This window comes from Camelus ferus, chromosome X (assembly GCF_009834535.1).
Source record: "Camelus ferus isolate YT-003-E chromosome X, BCGSAC_Cfer_1.0, whole genome shotgun sequence".
Classification (NCBI taxonomy): domain Eukaryota; kingdom Metazoa; phylum Chordata; class Mammalia; order Artiodactyla; family Camelidae; genus Camelus; species Camelus ferus.
In genome coordinates this window covers 41988607-42012951 of record NC_045732.1, presented here as the reverse complement: position 1 = coordinate 42012951, position 24345 = coordinate 41988607, and the positions used below count along the sequence as shown (strand labels likewise).

Genomic DNA, 24345 nt, shown 5'->3' with positions numbered 1-24345 from the left:
TGCTTTAGAGGGCCACAAACCACTGTAGTATCTAAACATTTTTTTTTTGTCCCATAAGAACCAGTTTTCACACGCCTGGGGTCTACATGCCATCCCCCATTGAGAATGCAAGATTCAGTGCAGGGTTTCTCAGCTGCGGGCAATTTTGTCCTCCCGGGGGGCGTTTGGCAGTGTCCGGAGACATTGTTGGTGGCTTCAGCTGGAGGGGGCACTACTGGCATCTTGCAGGTCGAGGCCAGGGCCCAAAATGTCAGTAGTGCTGAGGCTGTGAAACCCTGCTCTTAGTGTGATGGTGAGATTCAAGTGGACTCTGAATAATCCAGCACTTACTAAGGAAGGTGAAAATGGACAGTGTCAACCGTTGAGGCCACAAGGTAGAGAGAACAGCAGAAATTGGGTTTGTGGCGTTCAGCTTGAACCCATGGACAACGTGATGCACTTGTCCAGGAAAAAAAAGGCCACTTCATCCTCTGTTGTGGCTTTTTTCAGTGATAATGTTATTTGTTCTTTCTGTCAAATGTGTGTAAAAATGTATGTAAACACTTCAAATATATGTTTAATAACAGCTCTGTTTTCTATTTTTTGTATGGATGTGTCTTGCTTTGTGAAACAGACGAATTTCTGAAAGAACTGTGTAAAGCCATTTTCTGGGAGTTGCATTTATGCCTCAGATTTCATTACATTCTGTTGCGAGAGGCTTGTCTTCATTCCCAGCGACTCCTCATTTTGACCTGGCTCCTAACATCGCTGCTTTCGATGTAAAGTTAGCAGCCTCCCTGCATTTTCGAGAATGGGGACAGTTTAAGAGAGGGTACGGATTTATGTTCAAAGTGAGACAGCCCTGTTCTCTGATAGGCGTGGCCCAGGTCACATGCCCAGAGCTCCCGGCGCCCCTGTGGTCCCCATCACACTCACGTTCCCTTCTTCTGCTGCCCAGAGTTGGCGTCGAGGAGCCCTCCGAAGAGGACCAGAACGAGCACCGCTGGCAGTACTTCAGGTGATACAGGGCATCCTCAGAAACAAAGTAACCGGGCCTGGCTTTGCTCCTCTTTCTAACCCGAGACATTTCTCTTTACGCTGTTTGTCTCTTGCTTCCTTCCTGTGTGCGCCACCCCGCTGCCCCTAGAAAACGGACAAGAGGTCCAGTCAAGTGTAATCATTCTCTCCCCTTCTCTGGGCTAATGAATGTGTCGGGCTTCCTGAGAGTCTGGCCCCTTTCCCCCCATTTTGGACAGCGTGTGTCTGCACCAAAGCCGGAGCTGGCGAGTGTCTCCTTTTATGACGGAGTTTAGTGTTAAAAGCCACAGACACTTTTCCCCACAAAATCCTGCTTGTGATCTAGTAAACAAAGCTTTTAACTCAGAGAGAGAACTAGAATTTTATATGTCAGCTGTGACTGGGGTATGGTTTATACCATCATAATTAAGCACCAATTTCATTTTAGTTTTTTAAGTATGTATTTATGCACTTGTATCTTATCGTGGTGAATCAGATGATACAAAAATTTTTTTTTAAACCAGAAGATAATGAAAGACTATTCTAATGTAATTTGTTTCTCAGCGTCCACCCAAGTTTATGATTTAATTGTGCGTAAGTGTGCCGGTGTTGGGCAGAGTAAAGACTTTTAACGTTTCTTCTTTCCTTTCTGTATCTTTACTGCATCTGTAACTGGCATGCTTTCTTCCTGATCTGGTTCTGGGTGCTAGTGGATAAATCAGATGCAAAATAGGTTTGAACTCTGTTCTTCTCGTTGTGAAAGTGTTTCACTCTCTGAGGACATTGTTAAAAGAAGCAATACCCGTCATGGGGCATCAATCTTGGGATGTTGCCAGGTCCCGGGTATAAACTATAATAATATGCATGCAGTTAACTGAAGCATTTAAGTTTCCAGGATTCACACTTTTTTCTACTGTTTAAAATCTACACACAGACACACAAGTTCACGTTCGGAGACGGACTGTAGGTACCAGTGAAATTGCAGAGGAAACCCTTTCCTTTGAAGTATCCAACCTTCAAGAAGGAAGGTCCTTCAGGCATAGTGCAAGTTACTGCATTTGGGATATGAGAGAATTCGAATTCTGCTCTGTTGTTCAAGGTTTTATATGAATGTGTGTGTCTCACAGTCCCCAAATTATTTAGGACCTCAGCCATTCAAATAAAAAAAAAAAACTATTGATTAAAGTAGAATGCTTCTAAAATTTCTGAGATTTCCTGGCATTTTATTTGGTGGTTAATCAGAGTGTACGTATTATACCAAAAGGGACATGATTCATTTTCTGTATTTATTCATTCCAGAAGGAGCGCATCAGTGTGACTGCTTTATTTTCTCATTTGGAATGGGATTACCACATGTGTCTCATTCTTAATGAAAATAAGGATAATTCAGTTCATTCCGGAAGAAAAGGCTGTTGTCTGTGCTCTGATGAGCTCAGCCCTAGTGTATCAGGGGAATGCTAAAATATGATATAATAAAACAGCACAAAAATTTTAGATTGATACAGTGACTTATATCAAAACCATTATAACAGGTCAAGAAGGAAATACATATTGTGGACAGTTGTCTGAAACTAGGAATTTCAGAAAGCTAGGGAACCCCAAGTCTTCTGAGTCGTTATACTTAAAATACCGTACATGGTCTTTCTTGTCTCTGTGCTTTCTTGCTGCCCAGCACACCACTGAACGCCCTGCCCCAAGGCTGAGGCCCTTTGTAGAGGTCCAGCATCATCCTTGGGGATTGGTCCATGGGGCCCTCAACCCTGCCAGAATGAAACTGTCCTGAAATAAACAGCCTTGAATGGGGAAAGAAATCGCAGAACACCATCTGTGTCACAAGGCCCCTCATCTGTTTTCTTTTGGCATTTACAACACGGTAGCAAGCTGGGAAGCAAGTCTCTGTTTCCTTTCTCAGAAATCTCCTAGTTAGCACTTTGATCGGTAGGGACCTCTGAGACCTTCCAAGGGGTCCTCCCACGTTCCTCTGTCTGTGGGAAGGCCCCGGAGGGGGAGGTCATTTAGGTTTATTTATTTACTTTTTTAACGGAGGCACTGGGGATCAAACCCAGGACCTCATACATGCCAAGCATGTGCTCTACCACCAAGCTATACCCTCCCCCTTCTCTTTGCCCTCACTTTAAGAAGGACAAGCTCGACAAAACATTCCAGGATTTGTCTGGGGGAAAAAAAACCCATGTAATTACTAGACTCTACATCTACCTATTACCTATAATTACCTCCAATAGCACACCCTTTGTCCGTGAATCTCTACGACTTGTGGTTTTCAGACCCTGGAATAAAATTAGATCCTGAATCATCATTATTAGTAAGTTAGATTAAATTAGAGAGATGGGAAAACGTGCTCACGTATTTGTGAAACATTTTCACCAAGGATATAATTAAGTATCCTTTTGAAATTGTGGAAAAGTTTAAATCTGCAAAAAATGCTGAAGGAATAGAACAGTGAATATCCGAGTTCTAACCTGGATACACCCACCAATTGCTAACATTTTGTCATATATTTTGGGGTCATTTTTACTCTGTGTGTGTGTCTCTCTCTCTAATCATTTCGAAGTACTTCAGAGTACACTGTAAACATCATGACTGTCTACCCCTCAGCACTTGAGCATGTATCTCCTTGGAACCCAGTCTCCTACGTGATCACAGTACCTTTACTGCAACTGAGAAAAGTAACATGAATTTTATACACACACACACACACACACACCCTGGATCCAGGATCTAATCAAAGTTTAGGTCCTGGTTGTTGTTATCTCTTTGGTTATTATATCTTTAGTCTCTTTTAATCTAGTACAATCCTCCCCTACTCCCTTTTGCCTCTTATGACATTGATGGGTTTTTGGTTTTGTTTTTTTTTTTTAAGTATTCAGGAAAATTGTCTTGCAGAATGCCCTGCAATCTGGATTTTCCTGATTCGTTTTTTTCCTCTTGATTAGAGATAGTCATTCTTTCTTGCCAAAAATACTGTAAAAGTGATGTTACGTATTTCTTGTTGCATCGTATCCGGTGATGCACGTTGTCAGGCCCTCCCTTTATTAGTGATGTTAAGTTTGATCCCTTTACACTCTCTAATGTAAAAGCACTGTTTTCCCTTTGTAACTAAAAAGTAACCTATAGCGTGATGCTTTAACATCATGTGAATAGCCAGATTCCCAACAACCTTTTACCCACTGGTATAATGATCCTCTGATGACCCTTGCTTGAAACATTTATTACACTGTGAGTAGAAAATGGTGATTTTCAATTCTGTCATTCCTTTCACGTTTATGACAATTATCTGTACAGAAGAGCTTTCAGAGAGTTTTAAATCTTATTTTCTATACTGATGAAGTGAGAAATCTAGCCATTGTCTAAGTGATCAATTCAAGCAAAATTTTACGTAATATTTAAGGGACGAAAGAGTTGGGTCTCCGCATGATCCCAGCAGGAGTCTCGGGTGTTATCACTGAGAAGGCAGAAGGCAGCAGACAGTTGTCCCAGTAGAGAGAAAAGTGATGCTAGAGAGACATGGCTGGAATGAGTAGTTTCTGGAATCTGTACTGTCCAGTTCGGTAGCTACTAGCCACATGTGGCTATTCAAATTTAAATTTTAACTCATTAAAATGGAGTAAAACTGAAGTTGCAGTTCCTCAGTCATATTAACCACATTTCAAGTGCCCGGTGGCCACATATGGCTGGTGGCTACCATATTGGATAGCCCAGATCTAGAAAAGTACCATCACGGCGGAAAGTTCTTTTGGACGATATGGATCTAGAGCCAGTCTCAATTTCCCTCACGTTCCCCTAAACAAAATGTCAAACAAGTCTGGGATGAGGCTGGGGGCGACCCGAAATTTTGTGAGTTGATCAGGTTATTCCAGTGTTCTGTGCTCTGTTGTTCTGCATTCTGGCCTGGGCACGTGGGCCTGGGGTAAATAGGTGAGTTCCCCTGACGTTGCCAGGACTTGAATGAAAGCAGTCGAAACCTGGTCTTTATAAGCAGTTCTTGGGAATTGGAATTTATGTTAATTCTTGTTAAACAGTTCTGTTCTCCGAGCAGAGGTTAGTTGAAAGGGCAGAGGGGGCTAGATTGCCTTCGGCCGCCTTTATTATGTTTGACTTTATTTTCTTCGCTGTGGTACAAGGCACGCTTAAGCCTTTTCTCCTACCCATAGGCTTCGTGTTTCATCTGGGCCCAGAAAATCAATCTGTTTGAGCTTTCCTGACATGGAAGCCGCTTCTTACAAAGGCGAATACATACACCTGTTTCACAGTTCACTGTACAGAAAGGAGAGATTATTCGTGGCAGATCTGAACCGCTGTGCTCTGGGCCACACTGCACGTCACACCCCTCAGATCACACGGTCTTGGGCGCCTCTGCCCCGCCAGTAGCCCCTCTGTGGTTAGGTAGGAGGGTGCCGTTCACCTGGCGTTCCGGTAGGCTGTCTGGGAGACAAACTGGTAACCAGTGCTCTGCCCCCCTGAGTCTTTGCTGGGGAGATCACCCAAGTGAATCAGTCTGCCATGAAATGGCTTCGTGCTGTTGTCGAATCCACAGAACGGGGCCTAATACTGGATTCGTAGCTTTTGATCCTATAGGTGTTGACACCATATAGAGGACTTTTCTCTGCATAACGTACATTAAGAGGGCATATAGTGAATTCTGAGTAGTATTTAATATGTGCCCTCTCCTCTACCACTCTTGGTACATTTCTACACTTCGGGTGTACTGAGGCTCTGGGGTGTCCTTTGTGGGTAGCCCCGGGGCCCCGGAATTGGGTGGATTTCATGGCAGAAAAAAAAGAAATCTCTGTGAAATGTGTTGCTCAAAAGTCCCCAAATAATGTCCAGTTGTGAGGATAAGCCTCCAGCCCTCAGAAACCCCTGCCAGAAAGTGGCCTCTGGACCTAGCAAAGTCCATCTGGTTCATCACGAAGACCCCATCAAACCTCAGGCCCACGGGGAGGAAATCTGGTACCAGGTATGCTATGGGTTTTAACTAAGTGGTCAGAAAGGGACCGGGCATAGTGGGTACTCATGGATACATGAATTCATCTTGTGGTTTTAAACTTTGCCTTCAGCAAAATATGGGGTAACTGTTCCCTTTCCTTCTGTATCCTCCCGCCCCCATGCAGGGGCCACACACAAGTTAGTGCCCAACAAGTCTGCAATAAGACAGAGTAGAGGGGGGGCTTTAAGAGAGGGGTACCTCTGTGTGGTCTTCTGTTTCCCCTTTATCAATGTCATTGATGTCCTAGTTCTCTGCCTTACAGTGAGGAAGGTTCAGGGATAAAGAATTAACAAATACATAGAGCAACTTGGTATGTTGCCAAGCCAAGCCAACTACCCCAGTGCTTTCCTGGAATTCCTTATAAGTGGATTTTGTCACCATGCTATTCTCTCTGTTGTCTGTTGTTGCTCCCACACATGTGAGTTCTCCGGTCATCTCTACCGCCAGAGGATGCAAGGCCACCAGGATGTAAAGTTAATGATGTGCATGGTGAGATGGTTCGGGGAAGTGTACTGATGTCTGCAACTTTATTTGAATTTATCCAAAAAATAAGATGGATGACAGACGGATAAGTATGTAATAAAGAAAACACAGCAAAATGTGATGGTAGAATCTAGGTGGAAGGCATACAGGTGTTCGCTTTAAATTCTTTTAAAATGTCCCTGGATATACGAAAAATTCCATAACAGAAGGTTTGGGAACTAAAAGCAAGTCAGGTGGCAGTGAGGAAGCAGCAGTGAGGAACAGGCTGCCCGGGACTGTCTGGGGCGGGAAGGCAGCCGGACAGCTGCCAGCGGGTGCCGTTCCCAGAGGCCTTGCTTAAGGTGTAAGCACACAGGAGTTATTGCCCACCCTCCCCCTCCTCCCTGGGATCTGAGGTGGCGTGTGACCTCTTTCTCATGACTTTTGCATGACAGCCTCCCTCTTCTTGTAGCTAACCACTCCTTCCACTTCGGGAAGATGCTCAGCTTCTTGGCTGCTTTCAGCCAGCATGGCCGCCACGGTCCAAGCTAACGGTCTCTGTTTTTTCTCCTTGTCTTTCTCCCCGGTGCCTGACAGAGTTGGCGTTGACCCAGATCAAGACCCACCACCCAACAATGACAGCTTCCAAGTCCTTCAAGGGGTAAGTCACAAGAGATGCTTCTTCCCAGGAAGATGTTATCTAAAAATGGCTAAAATTTATTGAGCACTTACTACATTCCAGGCACTTTCGATAAATTCCCTTGTGATCCTGACAACCACCTTATGACGTAGGAAGCATCATCCCCCATTTCCAGATTAGAAGCTAAAGTTTGAGAGTTGAAGGGAGTCATCTAAGTTCAGAGAATCAGAAAGTGATGGAGCCAGGGTTTGATCCCAGAGCCTCTGTTCTTAAACAACATATTAAGGGGGCGGGCTGGTCCGAAAGAGTGTCTAAGCGGACTCCCTCCCTTCCAAGGATGGATATATTGGAGGCGTCGGTGATTGGCTCACAGTAACTGGTTCTGAGCCTCGCCAGTGCATGGGCAAGGGAAGGAGAGGGATGTGACCCAACTCTCTAGCCCAGGGAGTTGGAGGAAGGGAGGAGGGATGCTGGGTGACTGCAGGCCCTCCTGTGCCTCCAGTTTAGGCTTGGGCAGGGCGGCGGTGGCTGCGCCAGCCTAGAGCAGAGCATCAGGGAGGGGACTGGAGGAGCAATGAGTGGAATAGCCCTAGGGCCCCCTCCTGTGCCACCGCGGGGAGGGAGGAGTTCCTGTTGCCGCAGGGAATCCTGATGGAGCCTGTGGGGGGAGGGGCGTGCTGGCGCTCGGTTTTGCCCTCTGCTCCAGTCACTCTTGCAGCATAACGAGCTGCCCCCACCACAGGAAAGGGGGCGACAACTTTGTATCCATGTGCATTCTCCAGGTCAGGAATTTGGAAAGGGCACAGTAGGGACAGCTTGCCTTTGCTCCATGAAGAAAGCTGGGAGTAGGGGGTAACTCAGCAGCTAGGGGCTGGAATCATCAAAGGGTTCATTGGCTCATTGGTCTGGGGCCTGGGCTGGGAGGACTCACGCTAAGACTGGTGGCCGGAATGCCTCGGAAGGCTTCTCCGTGGCCTCCGGGTATTGGACTTCTTACGTGAGGGCTCAGGCTTCCAAGAGCCGATGTCCCAGCAAGCAAGGTGGCGGCCACATGGCCTTTTCTGACCTAACACACACAGCATCACTTCCGTGACTTCCTGTTGGTTGCAATGAGTTGCTGGGGCCAGTCCAGATTCAACGGGAGGAGACAGAGACCATAAACTCTGGACGGGAAGGGTATCAGTGAAGTGGCATCTGTATTTTAAAGCTGCCCTGTCACCCCCATTGTAGGATGGTGGGGTGATCCTGCCTCCAGGTTTTGCTCCTTCGCCAGGCTGGCATTTCCTGGGCTGGCAAAGCCAGGGAAAGGAGAGTCATGATAGGAGCAGAAATCTTATTATTTGGCTTTGGGAGTGAAGAACCATTTTGTTTAGCATAGAAGATCCAGTGCTGAGCTCAGTGCCTGGCTAGTGGTGGGGCTTGCCTGGCATTTGACGGGAAGACAGGGGAGCCGCACAGGGCATGGGAAGCTGCAGTGACGCATGCGTGTGTTGTCTGCGAACCCACATTGAGTGTTTCTTTTTCTTCCAATCAGCTTTGAATTGCACTCATCATTGGGCTCAATCCTAAATCCAGTCTGCCTGTGTCAGATTCCCCGGGACCTTCTAAATGACTCCATCTGCCAAACCTGCTTTAACGAGTCTCGAGAAATGTGGTGCTTCGTGGGGACAGGGGTGCCGCCATGGCTTCCTCTGAGGTCTCTGTGAGGGTGCTCACAGCCTGATAAGGCAGTCTTGAGTTGATACCCCTTAAGGGACACAAAGCCGTGACCTCTGAAAGTTCTAGGCATTTTGGAAAGAGCGTTTAGTGAGCTTCACTGGAGATTTGGTGCCCACTTTATTTATTTTTGTTTTGAATGTGTGTTTTATTTTATTTTGGGGTTTTTTTGGGGGGGAGTAATTAGGTTTATTTATTTATTTATTTGTTTATCTTAATGGAGGTACTGGGGATTGAACCCAGGACCTTGTGAATGCTAAGCATGTGCTCTACCTCTGAGCTATACCCTCCCCGCTTGGTGCCCACTTAAATGGTGCTTTTGATGATGTTTGAATTGGCTGTTGTGCCAGTTGGGAACCTGGGGTTCCAATGAGAGATTCTTTTTGAAAAATGGCTGTTCAACTTGAGCTTTGATTAAGGACGTTAGAAAACAGGGGTTCAGGAGCTGTGCACCCAGCGGCTAATTTAGCATATAATGGATTGGGTTTCCCCAAACTGGAGAGGTGTGGAAACCTGGGTGAAACTTCTGATGGACATCTTCATTGCCCTGAAAGGCAAGTAAGTCACGGCTCTGGTAGGACATGTGTCTTCCACAGACCTGCGTTCAGTCAGGGCGAATTTTGTAAAGAAAATAGGTCACGACCAGCTGGGTAGCCAGGGTTTGGAGTGATTTCATCTGGACAGTTCCAGACCTGTCAACTCCCAGCCCCAGCCCTTCTGCTCTTTTCCATTGCTCCTGCCTGTGGACTCAAGTATCTGTGAAAGGAAATCCGTGAAATGGGTTGGTTGGTTTCATGTATCTGAACTTACTGGACGTCTCAGGAGAACTGCACATGGAGACACTGCGCTTGTAACTAGACTTAGTAATAAATGTGCTGTCCCCTTTCCGTGGAAATGTCTGAAAAGCGGTGGGTCCTAAGTGCTAAGGACTCTGGCAGTAGTGCCTTTAGTCCGCGCACTGATAGCTGAGGTCAGACCCCCCAACCCCAGGCAGGGTGAGCCTTGGAAACTGCCCTTTGGGCCAATTTTGACCCCAGATTGGGGGCAGGTGTCAGCCACTTCCACTGTGCTCCCAATGGTGCGGGTTGGCCAGCCCTAGCCAGGAGCCCTCCTTCCAAGCTTCATACATGGTCGTGCAGAGGGCCCTCAAAGGCGGCTTTGTTTGCATTGTGAAAGTCTTTCAAGATTGCTGTCAGACTGGGGGGAGAAAAAAGGCGAACTTTAAGCCCGGTTCCCTAGGACATCTTCTGAAAAATGACTCATGCCCTCGTGCCGGAAGAGCCTGGTTTCTCCGAACCCTCCTCCCCTGACCTCCGTGGTCCTGCAAGCCATCAAGAACAGGGCTGGAGCACTGAGCGGTCATGAGAGCCCAGCAAAACAGAGAAAGAAATGGGCTTCCCATTTTGGGGTGAAACCCTGGGTTCTTGCAGCTTCCCCTGAAATGGGTCCAGGTCACATGCTCAGTGTTGTCATGAAACTGCAGTCAGAGGTGGGGAAAGTCCAGATGTTTGTTCCCCATTAGAAAAGAAAGGGCCTTTCTCTTTACCTCATTTTCTAAACTGATCTCCCTAAACACAAACGAACAAACAAGTGACACTGGCCGGGAAAGCCCTTTTTTTTTTAGACCGAGCCCGATTTTCTCCATTGGTCCTGGAAGCCCGAGGAGGTCATAACCAGAGCCCCAGCGACAGAGCCGCAGAATATTAGTTCATGTGGGCGAAGGAAAGGAGCAGTTGGCTAGAACTCCTGGCTCTGTGTGAAGGAAGCGTAAGGATCTTGTGGACAGACTTCAGCTTCACGTCCCTGGCAAGTTTGACTCATTCGAACAAAAACAAAAGACTTAGTTGCTTTGTTTCTCTGGAGGTCCTGGTGACTTTGCAACCAAAACAAAAACAAAGCCCAGCTGGAGGCAAGCTGCCCGGGCCTGGGGGTGGCCTCCCAACCCGTTGCGGAGGGGGGGGGTGCGGGGGGTGGATTTTTCATGCCAGACACAGCTGAGATTTACGTTGGCCGGACACGCAGACACATCATTCACTTCCTTCCCCCAGTAGCGACCAGCACGACTCGGAATGTATCGCGCCCCTGTCATCTCTGCAGGACAAGGTCACAAGCAGGATATTCGTGGAATGTGGAGGAAGGGAAACCGCTGGGCTTGTGGTGCTTGCATATGTGTGCGTGCACGGGAAAACTGCAGAAAGTCAGCCGCTTAGAGTCGCTTTGACATGCGCCTTTCTGGGCCACTCCGGATTTGTTTGTTTCTGGGTCCTCCCCACGTTTCCCGCCAGGCTGGAATCTGATCCCCAGTCCCTTAAATCTGTAACTTCAAACAGTTGCTGAAGTGCATTTCCTGATATTCCTGCTCTCTGACCACACCCCCCCCACCACACTTTCTTGTTTTTTTTTTCTGATGGCCTCCTGTGGCCCCTCAGGTTTCCTTTTCTGCTATTCTTTTTTTTTTTTCTTAGAAGTTCAAAATTAACATGAACTTATTTGCCCATTTGACAAGTATTTATTGACCCCCCTGTTTTATTTCAGGCAATCTTTCTGGCTCTGGGGATGCATCTACAAACAAGATAGATGAATCTCCGTCCTTAAGGGCTTGATGACAGTGTGACAGAGCAGAAGGGTGTCCACTTCTCAGGGCCCATGTGATTATATTGGGCCCACTTGCAAAACCTGAAGTCCACCCACAAAGCCACTTTTGCCGTGTAACGTTACATACTCAGGCTGCAGGGCTTCGGACGTAGAAATCTTTGGCGGGGGGAGTGGGGTAGGGGGAAGCAGTATTCTACTCCGTCTTTTAAAAAAATGAACTGTTCTCGTTATTGTAATAACCTTAACATAAAAAAAAATCTTTTAACAATAAGAATAGAAAGAAATAGAACTCTACCCAGAAATCATTACTCGTTATTTCTAGAAAAATTATTTCAAAGTAGGACCTGTTGCCACTCCTCAGGTCCTCAATCTGCTTTCTTTTTCTTCATGACATTTGTCACAATATCCATGTCTGTCTGTCTCCCCCATCTGGAAGTGTGCTCCTCAAGTGGCAGGAGCAGATCTCATTTCTCTCCGTGTTTCCAGCACCCGGCACGGTGCCTGGCACACAGCAGGTGCTTAAAGAATGCAGGAGAAATAGACACTCATTGTTTTATGCTCAAAATTTGGTGATAAGAAGAGCTGGTGGTATTTATTTTCTTGAAGGGGTTTCTCTATTAAAGTCAGTAAAAAGTTTTAAAATCCCTTGTGTAATTCATAAAAACAGAGTAGAATGCTGGTTACCAGGGGCTGGGGGCTGAGGGGTGGATTTGGGCAGATGTTTAAGGATACAGACTTGTAACTAGTGGATAAATTAAGTTCTGGAGATCTAATGCACAGCAGAGTGAATATAGTCAACAATACTGAATTATAAACTATAAAGTTGCTAAGAGACTAGATCTTAATTGTTCTCACCACAAAATAGAAACAGTAATTAAGTAACAGGATAGAGGCGTTAGCTCACCTAGCTGGCAGTCATATTGCAATATATAAATGTGTCAAAGCAAACTGTTGTGCACGTTGAACCCACACAACGTTATATGTCAATTGTGTCTCAATTTAAACTTGCCTGGAGTCACGCAGCCAGGTAAAGACACAGTCAGGAATAGAGCAAGGATTTGGACCCAGCGAGTCTGTTGAGAAAGCCTCTGATGGCTACACCTTCGCCTCTTGGAGCGCTCTGTTGCCTTTGTGACATTTCTCAGAGATGCCGACCTTGTGCACAGCCTTGAAAGGTGAATAGGGATCGGCCAGGTAGGTGTTGTGGGTGGGAAAAGGTGAGCGTTCGTAGAGGTGTTCCAAATTCTAGAAGCAGCCTGAACTAAAGCCATGGGGCTGTGAACCCTCCTGGTGGGGATGGAGGTGTGGAGGAGGGCGTGGTCGGGGAGCGGGTCCCCGCTTCTGTGGGTGGCACTTGAATGGAAAGCCAAGGGTCTGCACGTGTGGCCTGGGCAGGCGGCCTGCCTGTCGTAGGATCGCCGGCAGCCCCAGTGACCCCTGCTCGGGGCCCACGGGAAGGGCTGGCTGGCTTGGCCGTGATAGCCCCCAGACTGTGCCAGGAAGCAGTTGCTGGCTGTCTTCTGGGTCAGCTTAAAAAAATCAGTCCTGTTCCACCTACCCTCCCTGATTTCCCCAAAGCCACTAATATGTGGACTTATCCACGATCTTCCTGTACCTAATCAGGCTTCTGGCCCCATCTCTTGGAGTAAGAAGTTGTTTACCAGCCCTGTGACAGAGCTGCACTTTTTATTTGCCCTGAACTTGTAACCTTTCAGGTTGGGCTGCTAGGGTCTTAACATTTCTGAGGTCCCTGTATCCTGTTTGTGGACTGCAGGCATATCTCTCTGTAGCCTGAGAAGACCTTGCCTTAATTTGCCTTCAAAAAGAAGCCTTTCTCCTGTTTTACTCATTTTAAATGTCCCTCTTGGGGCTCATACAAGCCAATCTGCTGTCGCTTCCTCGCGGTGAGATGGCGAGAACTTCGGTGTTCCCAGTGATGACAATGCATTGTGCTTTGCCACTGCAGAGGCTGGGGTGACAGAATGGGGGTTTGCCGTGGTCATTGTTGTTTTAGTGCAGGAGCAGACGGCACTGACTTTGGGGAACCTGTCTTGCGCCGGATGGTTTATAGTATCATCTTGCTTGTTTTTTCTTTAGTAAGATTCTACAGGCACTTAGACCCCAGAGCTTAAGAGCTTATCACTTTATAAAGAATCATTTAAGGTTTTCATAAAGATATTTGCCTCTCAAACCTGTCAGTCATCTACCACTTTTCCATGCAGTCGTTTTGGCATTTTGAAATCTCAGAGTTGTCTTTGGGTTAGCAATTAATTACCTGAATGAATGATTGTTCTCTGCAAATGGAGACATTTCTGTGCCCCCTTTTGTCCACATGATTTAGAAAAATGTGCAATAAAGTTGGTCTCTGGGATCTTTCTTCTTTATTTCCTCCTCCACAGAAGGACCCGTTTAACTAAGCCATTTCCATATATGTCACTAGACATTCCTCAGATACCACGGGAGACTCTGTTTTTAAAAATCATCTTTGCCGTTAGAAACGTTAGGAATTTAAATAGCACTTGCTAATTTCCCTCCCTCTACTTGTCTATATCTGACTTTCTCAGAGATTTCTGCCTCATCCTTGGTATCTCTATTACAGGTAGAATTTACACCCACCAAGATTTAGAGCCACATACTTGCAGTTGTGCCTCAACTTTTACTTGGTTATTGTTGATCGTCCCTCACCTGTAGAGTTGCCTTTCCCTATAACATTCAAGAGGATGATGATAACAATGATGGTGCTTCACAGGCAGTCTGTACTTTCAGAGGGTGTCATCCAGCAACGTAGAACCCCAGCGCTACCACCAAATTGCTGCCGTCAGTCCACTTTTTAATATTAATTCTGCAGCTTCTAATACCTGCACAGATATCCTAAACCTCAAATGAATGGTTGATTTTGCAAGTTGTTTTGAAAATGAAATGATGGGGATGTTTGAGTTGGAAAGGCATGAGAGAAGTGTTAAAAGAACTTACCACTTGAGGGCAGAGACGATAACAGAGATGCCAGCCCCGGCTCCCTTTCCCCTGCCCACCACCCTCACCTCCCTAAGGCTGGCAGAGTGAGTTACTACACTGCCTGGAACAGGATGCAGGTGCCTGGGTAAGGACCACCCAGAACCCTTGGCTGGTACGTCAGGAAACTCAACCAAGCGTGCTTTCCCTGAGCCGGCTGTAAGGGGGCCTGGAAAGTTGGTTTTACAGCAGCTTTCTTTAATATTCCCTATAAATCAATTTTGGCTGGTTAAGATCGAGACTACTTTAGGGTAATTAACCTGCTCAGAGGCACTTTGAGGAAAATTACAGTCAAAATGCCAAAAGAAATTTTGGACCGCTCTGAGTTGATCTACCCACAGACATAACCAAGCCTTTTCCTTTGGGGGATTCATTGGTCTGCCTTTTGGATGTATTCAATTTCTTTTAAAATATTACCTCCCAATATATCTTTGAAACTTTGGTGATAACAGGACGTTTGACTCTGAGCTCAAAATCTCTCTAAACGTTATGGTTAAAAGGGAAGCTTTCCCCTCTTATTTCAAACCCCCTTCTGCAACTAAGTATCTGTCCTCTTGTTTGTTCTTAGGATGGTCCAGAGGCTGCGGGAGGAAACCGGACGAAGCAGGAGAGCGCGTGGCTGTTCAGGCTGTGGTACAGCTTTGACCACAAGTATCCTTTTAAGTGGCTTCCCTGTCTTTGTGAAACGTCGATGATGGAATCCTCTTGCTGAGCTGTCAGTGAATGACTTCTGATGAGGAAGGAAAGATGTGTGCTTGCTGCAGGTGTAGTCGGTCCTCTCTGGGGACACGTGCAATGATCATTCAACCACAGGTAGCTGTGACGAGCAGCTCTCTGGCCGAGAGGAAAGATTGCACATCATTAGGGCAGCCAGCCCACAGCCTGGGAGACTCATGTGGCTCTTCAGAGCTTTGTATCCAAGGGAAATATGCCTATGGAGGTGAATTAGTTAAAAAGACACTTGAACCAAGCTGTGGTCAGGAAGGGAAGTGGAGCTTGGCCAGTTCATCCATGTGGGGAGAATAATTCTTATTGGCTAAACCAAGTCTGGCTAAGTCTGATCCTGGCCTTAACTGGACCACATGCACGCCAGACCCGGTTCCAGTAGATTCGCTTGGTCCCAGGTGAAAATTAAAAACGAAAAAGCTAACCGTTCATGGTTTCTTAAATTGACATAGTGATCAAATGGGCAGGTAGCTTATATATGGTCTTTGGAGACTTCGAAAATGTTTAAAAATTGTTACTGAAGTATAAAATACACATAGGAAAGTACATAGATCATGAGTGCTCATAAGTGCTCGGCACTCATTATTTCAAAATAGCTACACTCATTTAATACCAAACAGGTCATGAAACACAAAATTACCAGTTCCCCCTCATGCCACAGCCCAGTTACTACCTCTTTCTCCTTCCCAAACGTAACCACTCTCCTACCTCCCAGCAACACTGAATAATTTTACCTGTTTTTGAACTTTGTATAAATGGGATTATAGAGTATATATAATTTAGCGTCTGGTTTGCCTGGCTTGACATCATTTGTGGTGTGATTCATCCATGTTGTCACGTGTGGCTCTAGTTCATCTGTCTTCATGGCTGTATAGTATTTCACGATATTCATAATTTATCATCCTGTTGTTGAACGTGGACATTGTTTCTAATTAGGAGCTACTATGGAAAATAGTGCTGTGAACATTCTTATATATGTCTTTTGTTGCCTGTTTACATATATTTTTGTTGGGAATATAGCCAGGAATGAAATTGCTGGATCACAGGACATGAAAGGTTCAACTTTAGAAGATGGTGTTAAATAGCTTTTACAAAATGATGGGACCACTTTTCACGCTCGCCTCTAGCGTATGAGAGTTCCATTTGCTCCCCATCCTCCCTGGCTGTTGGTATTGTCAGCCTTGTTAACTTTAGCCATTCTGGTGGATTTATAGTGGTATTTCATTGTGGTTTTTATAAATTGAAGTGTAGCTGATTTACATATCATGTTAGTTTTAGGGTATGACATAGCGAGTCAATATTTTTATAGATCATACTCCATTTCATTGTGGTTTTAATTTGCATTTACCTAGTGACTAATAAGGTTGAGCACCTTACCATATATTTACTGGCCCTTTGGTATGTTCTTTATGAAGTGCCTATTCAAGTCTCTTGCCCATTTTTTATTTGGGTCATGGGCCTTTCTTATTACTTATTTTAAGAGTTTCTTATGTATTCTGGATATGAGTATTTTGCTAGTTCTATGTGATAAAAATATCTTCTCTACTTGTGACTTGCCTTTTCCCTTTTAAATAGAATCTTGATGAACAAAAGGTCTAATCCCACTTACTGATCTTTTCTGTTCTGGTTATCATTTTTGTGTCCTGTCTTAGAAATCTTTGTCTACTGCCAAGTCATGAAGCCAGTTTCCTATGTTACGTTCTAGGAGCTTTGTTGTTTACCTTCTGTGCATCTGCTTTTTCACAGAGTGACAGACATGAGCAATGAAAACATATAGAGATCATTTGAGATGCTCTAGATGAAGTTATCATCCTTCAGAGATGATTTACCTTACGTCTGGTCAGTGGCTAGGTTAGGAGCATTCGTACTCCAGATCACTTTAATCCAATCGGGAATAAAGGTGATTTGAAGCTGGGCTTCAGTTCCTGTGAGGGTTAGTCTGTTTTCTGTTTGCCTTTTTTTCCAGAGTTCCAACCTAGAGCCTAGATTGTTTACACAGACTTCCTCAAAAGGCCCTGGACTCCAGTTTTTGTCAGATTCACTCTATCTTTGTGAGTCTGCCAGATGCTCTTCTTAGCTTCTCAGGTGCTTTTAGGGAAAATGTGGCTCACCAAGTGCCAGGCTCACTTCTTGGATTTCCTTTTCCAGATTCTGGCCCTCTTCGCTGACATGGTAGCTTTCCGATGCCATTAAACAGAAGATTTTGTTGTGTTCTATCTTGTTTTCTTTTTTATTTTCTTGCCCAACTTTTCTAGTTATTCTCAGTGGAAAAGATGGTTCAGTTTTCCTTGTTTGCTATCAACCTAAATAGAATCCCCAGGGATTTTTTAAAGCCATATGAACTTTGTCTGCTTTGTAATTTAGAATGCATGTTACTCACTAGGCCTGGAAAGGATGTAGGGAAAATTGGAGAGAGTTCACAGGAAAGTGACAAAATACTAAAATGAAAAGAGGTGGATTCTTTCTTGCATTCAGCATTCCACTTTCAGCAGTGGATAGATCATTTGGACAGGAAATCAATAAGGAAACGTTGGGCTTGAATTACATTTTAGACTAAATGGACCTAACATGCATATACAGAACATCCCATCCACCAGCAGAATATACATTCCTAAGTGCACATGGAATGCTCTCCATGATAGATCACATGTTGGGTCACAAAACAAGTCTTAGCAAATTTTAAAGGACTGAAATTGTATCGAGTATCTTTTCTGACCACAGTGGTATGAAACTAGGAGTCAATAACAGGAGAAAAACTGGAAAGTTCACAAATATGTGGACATTAAGTAACACACTCCTGAACAACCAATGGGTCAATGAGGAAATCAGAAGAGAAATTTTGAAATTATCTTGAGACAAATGAATATGGAAACACAACACATCAAAACTTATAGGTCGCAAAAGCAGTTATGAGAGGATAGTTCATAGTGATAAATGACTACATTAAGAAGGCAGAAAGATCTCAACAACCTAACTGTACACTTCAAGGAACTAGAAAAAGAAGAGCAAACAAAGCTCAAAAATAGCAGAAGGAAGGAAATAACAAAGGTCAGAGCAAGAATAATTAGAGACTAGAAGAACAATGTAAAAGATCAACGAAACTAAGAATTGGTTGTTTAAAAAGATGAACAAAATTAATAAAGCTTTAGTTAGACTAAGAAAAAAGACAACTCAAATAAATAAAATCAAAAATGAAAGAGGAGACATTATAACTGATACCACAGAAATACACAGAACCATAAGAGACCACTGTGAACAGTTATACACCCACAATTGGATAACCTAGAAGAAATGGATAAATTCCTAGAAACATACAACTTACCAAGACTGGATCATGAAGAAATAAAAAAAAAAATCTGAACTGACCAATATAAATAAGGAGATTGAATCAGTTATCAAAAACCTCCCAACAAAGAAAAGCCCATACGGCTTCACTGGTGGAGTCTACCAAACATTTAAAGAAGAATTAATCCTTTTCAAACTTCCAAAAAATTGAAGAGGAAGGAATACTCCCAGACTCAGTTTTTATCCGTAGACCACTTTGGGTAGTACGGACATTTTAACAATATTAATTCCTCCAATCCATGAACACAGATATCTCCCATTTACTTGTGTCTTCTTCAATTTCTTTCATCAATGTTCTTTAGCTTTCAGTATAGAGATTTTCACCTCCTTGGTTCAATTTATTCCTAAGTGTTTTTCCTTTATTGTAGTGTCCTTGTTGGGCTTTGCTATCAGGGCAATGCTGGCCTCAAAAAACTAATTAGCTTGATTGTGGTAATCATCTCACCATGTATACTTAGATCAAAACATCTTGAACACTTAAAATATGTATACTTCTTGTCGATCACATTTCAGTAAAGCTGGAGGTGGGCGGAGAAATTGATTTTTTTTTTTTATTTTTGTGGGGGAGGCAATTCGGGGAATAGAACCCAGGACCTGCTGCACGCTAAGCATGTGCTCTACCACTTGAGCTGTACCCTCCCCTGAGAAATTGACTTTTGAAGAGTAACAGGAGTGATCTCTAAAGTCTTATGTGACTTTTGTGACTTTAGGAGTTTCACTTTTTTTTTTTTTTTTGGAGGAGAGACTGGTTCATTCTATAGCTCTGTAGATCATCAAACAGGAAAAAGTGGGCTTTGGCTGCATCACAGCAGAGACCCCCGCAGGCCAGCAAGAGGGAGGGTGGTGCTCCCTGCCATGAAAAAGCCTGGAAATGGAATAGGGGGGCTTCCAGCTTAAAATGAGAGGCTCAGCACACACATACCTTCTTACTGTCGCCTCAGAGCTCACTGAAATCACAGAAGAGAGATTTTTTGACTACTTGGAAGAGCAAAGGTGGAGGGAATTGTAGCAGAGAAAACTGTAGTCCAAGACAGAAGTACGTCTTGGGCCAGTTTGTCCAGGTGACTTATTAAGGAATGTTGAGAGGATTAGCTGCAACAGGTACTTCCTGTGTCAACAGATCAGCCCGGAGCTGTTCGTTTTCTCTTCTGGCCATAGCTCTCTAAAGAAAGTACACACTGCCTGGGGAGGGTTTGGGAGAGAAACAGGGCTTGAGGCCATCAAAGATATTTTTCCCCAGAGCAAACACCCCCCCCCCCCACCAGCCACTTGTCTCCAGAGTACAAGCCCCGCCCCCTTCCCGGGGTGTGACTAGGATGAATGGACACCTTGTACATTCCACAACCACAGGAGGAAAAGCAGGACTCTTCAAGGCTTCTAAAGAGAAAAACTGGCAGCCTCCCAGAGGCAAGACTCAGATGTGGCATAAACAACACTGGATATTAGAGTACCATCGAGCATCCTCAGAGTTCTAGGATGAAAAAATTTTTCTGAGCTTAGAATTCTACACCCAAACTGTTCATCAAAAATGAGCAAAAAAAAAGGGGTAAAAAAAAAACCTATAACATAAGGATCAAACAAAATAAAATTCACCTAAGGAGACAACATTGAATAAGCAGTGATTTGTTACAACCCGGAAGAAGTGAACAAGATCAAAAAGAAATTAAAAGAAGATCCTTTTCTTCTTGCAAGACACTCAAATGTTCTCTTCTGATAAAGTTTAAATGGCATTGTATTCCACGTCCTTTAATAGTGTTCCAACCACTCTTCTTGGTTACAGGAAATGATATTCATATAATAACTTTATTACAAGTGCTGCCTATTGACCTTAACATTAGGCTCAATCCATAGACCAAGCAGAGATTTACTTATTAGTTATAGAATGCAAGTGTTATATTTCTATAGTGTAAAATTATCGTTAAAAAACTAGAAAAAAAATTGAAAAGAGGCAGGAACGTAAGTGAATTCAGTTTAGCATCCTTCATAAGAGAGCGTGAAAAGCTTCTGACTAAAGGTCATAAATCAGGAAATAGGGGAAAAAAATGTATTCTCTAAGGTTGTAATGGTAATTACCAGAACAGCTGAGTGGGAGAGAGGCTTGATATTTCATTTTTGTGTTCCCAACAAGTTGAATATTTAAAATCTCTATGTAAATATTTTTTTCTCTTTTAAGGAAGTTGTTAGAGGGCCTTCTGTACTGGGGAAGAAGGCATCTTTGAACTGCCCGAGACGGGGAACTGAAAGATAGCCTCTGGGTTCCCCGGAACTCTTTTGTATTAGTCATTCTGCGAACCCAGCCTCTGCCACTTCTGAGCTAAAGACACCAGATCACTGATAGGCTTGTAGGAGCTGCTTCTAGGAACGTGGTTAGAGGACAGTGGTGAGAGGGGGCCTGTTCTGTTTATAAAGAGTCCTGGCAGAGCCCACCATCCTCCTCTGTTGAGTAATTCCCAGCCAGCAGTATCCCCCAGGGTCCCCCCTCCATCTCCTCCTATAGGGGAGCTTTTTCACGCTCGACCTGCTCTGAACAAAGACGGGAAGTGATGGTGCTGGGAGCGGTCATCCTCTGGGATACAGACCGCTGTGACTCCTTGTCACCTTCCTTTAAAGTCTCTTGACCATTCTTGCATTTGAGGTGGCCCTGTAGGTCTCCACCTTCTCCACATCGCTTAGGCAGCAGGTATCAGAAATGGTCCCAGCTCCATCGTCACGTGACACGTGCTTCCCGATGCTTCTAACCCAGGGCTGTGCACTTAACCTCACAGATATCTAGAGATTGGCAAACCCTGAGCTGGTCTTCACAGAATAGGTGACTTTCAGATTAGAGCAGGGGTCTCGCCGAGGGCGAGTTTGCTTCTCCGGGGACGATGAGCAATGTCTGGAGATACTGTTGTCACACCCGAGGGAGGGGTTGGGGTTGCTGCTGGCATCTCGTGGATAGAGGCCAGAGACGCTGCTAGACCTCCTCCAATGCAGGACAGTCCCCTACAACAGAGGATGACCTAGCCCACGATGTCAGTAGTGTTGAGGCGGAGAAACTGTTGGAGAGTCTGGGAGAGAGGCAGCAGGCAGAGGGAAGAAGAGTCCTGTGTGGGAAGGTGGCAGATTTAGGTCTGAATGGCCTTAGTGAAACCACTTCTCGCCAAGTGTGTTTCCTCCTTTCTAGGAGGTTACCTCTAAGGTCCTGACCGCCTCAGACATCTCCACCATGTGACCTCCGGGCAGGGGCTGCAACATCTCCACTCAAGATCCACGATCTCCCGTTTCCCAAACATGAGCCAGTTGTGTGTCGAAAGCTGGAATGCTGATGGAGACCCAAATCCTCATTCAGCACAAGAAGGGAGAAGGCTGTTCTAATTAACCAGATAATCTTTTTAACTGGAAATTGGGACTCACCAACCTGAAAGTTAACAGCGAACACTCAAGGCCGATGGAGCACAGTTTAATCTTTGACTCAGACTGTTGACAACTCCCAGTGGTTTCTGTACTGGATGTGTAAAAGAGGGCAAAGAGGCCTTTTGTGGGTAGAATGCCAGCTGAGTTTCTCCTTGGGATTTCTAAACGCATTTTGTTGGACTTGTGTTTTCTATTACCTTAATTCTCTTTTTCAAGTTACTTGAAGCCCATCCTCACACACAGTGGCCCCCCACTGACCACCACCCTCCCGGCCTGGTGCGGCTTGCTGGCTCGGTGTCTGACCAGTCCCCAGGTGTACGACGTAAGTACAGTGTGGCCGGGTTGCCCGGGGAACCCTGCCTCGGCCTCCTCTTTGAATTTCCCCCAAACGTGACAGAGAACAGCATCTCTGTCTCCTTCTCTTAAAGATAGTGGAACCTTCCAGCCTCCCCAGCCCCTCCCTGTATAAAAACAAAATTCCCGCGCCACCTCTGGTAAACTGTTTTTCAATTACAAACAGTGGGTAGGATGCTGAGAACACCATTTCCCCAGCACCGCTTCCAGTTTTATAAAGTGATTTTTAGTGCTGGTGGTGAGTTTTTAACGTATTGAGAGCCTAGATAATAATGCTAATTACCTTTTACGTTGGAAGGATACAGAAGACCAATAGATTAAAAAGTTAGCTTTATAATTTGCCATCCCGTTTTATTTAATATCTGCCCTTTTTTGAATGGCTGAGGAGTTTGCTCAGTTTGGAGCTCTGTCTAAAGTGACAGTGTGGGCCATGTGGATGTGTTTTGTCATCAGAGACAAAGGATAGTGACCCGACATCGTCACTTCTCCCACCAAAGAAACTCCAGCTGCTTCTGCCATTTGGTTTTGTTTCTCTGGGCTTACACGCTTCTCTGCCATCTAGCTCTAGTCTCTTCTGAGCAATTTCTCTAGCCTTCCTTCTTAATTAGTTTTACAAGAGTCACTTTTCATGGCTCTATACTAGTAAAATGACTCACCCACTGTTGAAACTGTATAAAAACCTGATCTCATCAGAAGCTCGCGGACTGTTCCCCTGCACGCGCATCAGTTAGGGGGTATCTGGCCTACTTTGAACTCAGCATAAACTCAGTATCCTTCCAGGCACTGAAATTGAAAGTGCCTCCCTCCCCAGTTCCGGAGACGTCTCAGGGTTTGCTTCCTGGGGAAGCGTTGGGGCCGTGGACTCCCCACAGCCAGGCCAAGATGGGGTGACCTGGGCTACAGGCCAGAACCACCCTCCATACTGCCGCTCCTGCCTTGGGCTGGGTTCCTGAGCAGCCTCCCGGGCAGCTCTGGGTGCAGAGAAGCCTGCTGCTGAGAGGGTGAGAGCAGAGAGTCTTTGGAAAATTAATTGAGGGACCCAAAGGTGAGAGAGTGGAGGGGCCTCCCTGGGGAGTCTGGTGCCGGGTGGGGGCCTCAGGCCGAGCCATCTTCGTGGCTGTTGGACACACTGGGCTGTGGCTCTCCCCTTTCATCCGTAGGGTGTTTTATATTCCACCAAGTTTATTTGGGAGATATGGAAGATGTTTATTATTCATTATTTACACTAAGCCTAAACAAAACTTAGGTTTGATATCTGCCTAGAAAACAGTGTTCTTCCACTTAATGACAGTGACCCGTGGTTATTTAAAATGTGCACGTTCCCACAACACTCCTGCTGGTAGCACGTGTTTGCAGGGTTCTGTCACTGAATTTTCACAGCAGCCCTCACTGGACAGTTAGTTATGTAATGATACAAACCTCCAGCTTCACAAAACTTTTGCTGATCCTGTCATCTGAAATTAGAGGGAGGGGGGTGGTTTTGTCATCTGCATAGAACCTTCCTTAGGCTTTGATCTGGAAATCGCTCTCCACTGGGTTTTCCTACGTCCCTGTTTCTGAGCGCCCTCTCCCTGGGCACTCTTGTCCGGGCCTGTGAGATTCATCACGGAGGGGTCAGCATCCAGGCTGGTTTCCTCCTGTCGGTGAACTTCGGCCCTGCTCCCCACCAGGAGGGGTCAGAGCGGCCTCGCCAGGGCTCCTCTCCGGGCTGCTTCTGTGCTGCTGGGGGCGGGGAGTTGGCTCCATCAGCAGAAATCCCCTCACAGGCAGCTGTTCTGGTTTCTTCTCTGTTCCTGTGTGGCTCCAAACCTTGAAACAGCAAAATATGTGCCAGGATAGTCTCATCCTGAAAACGGGGAGCTAAGGAGCCCTGGGAGGGAGATTTTGACAGAGACGAACAACAAAAGAACTTAGCACACATCTGAATGGGGGAGGTGGACGAGCTGCCACGGGGAACATGATGTCATCTGTTGTTAAGAAAACGAGATCAGAGCAGGTTGAGCTTCAGGACTTTCTGAACGCGAACGGAGAGTTGGAAACTGGGGAGTTTGGGGTGAGTTCAGAATTTCGAATTACGCTCTGCCTGAGTCGGGGT

The 24345-nt window shown here is 45.3% G+C and overlaps 1 protein-coding gene across 2 annotated transcripts in view; it reads left to right on the top strand.

Annotated features, from left to right (window-relative positions):
* Positions 1-22305, top strand: part of SLC9A7 (solute carrier family 9 member A7) — a 111418-nt gene extending 89113 nt beyond the window's left edge. Inside the window, exons 13-16 of one of the 2 annotated variants that reach the window (XM_032474947.1) lie at positions 938-997; positions 7064-7127; positions 14998-15080; positions 22113-22305. In XM_032474947.1, coding sequence (XP_032330838.1) covers positions 938-997; positions 7064-7127; positions 14998-15080; positions 22113-22290 — 385 coding nt within the window. In that variant the 3' untranslated portion in view covers positions 22291-22305. The remainder of the gene's footprint in view (positions 1-937; positions 998-7063; positions 7128-14997; positions 15081-22112) is intronic. The other variant, XM_032474948.1, reaches the window with a different exon arrangement.
* Positions 22306-24345: the final 2040 nt, after the last annotated feature.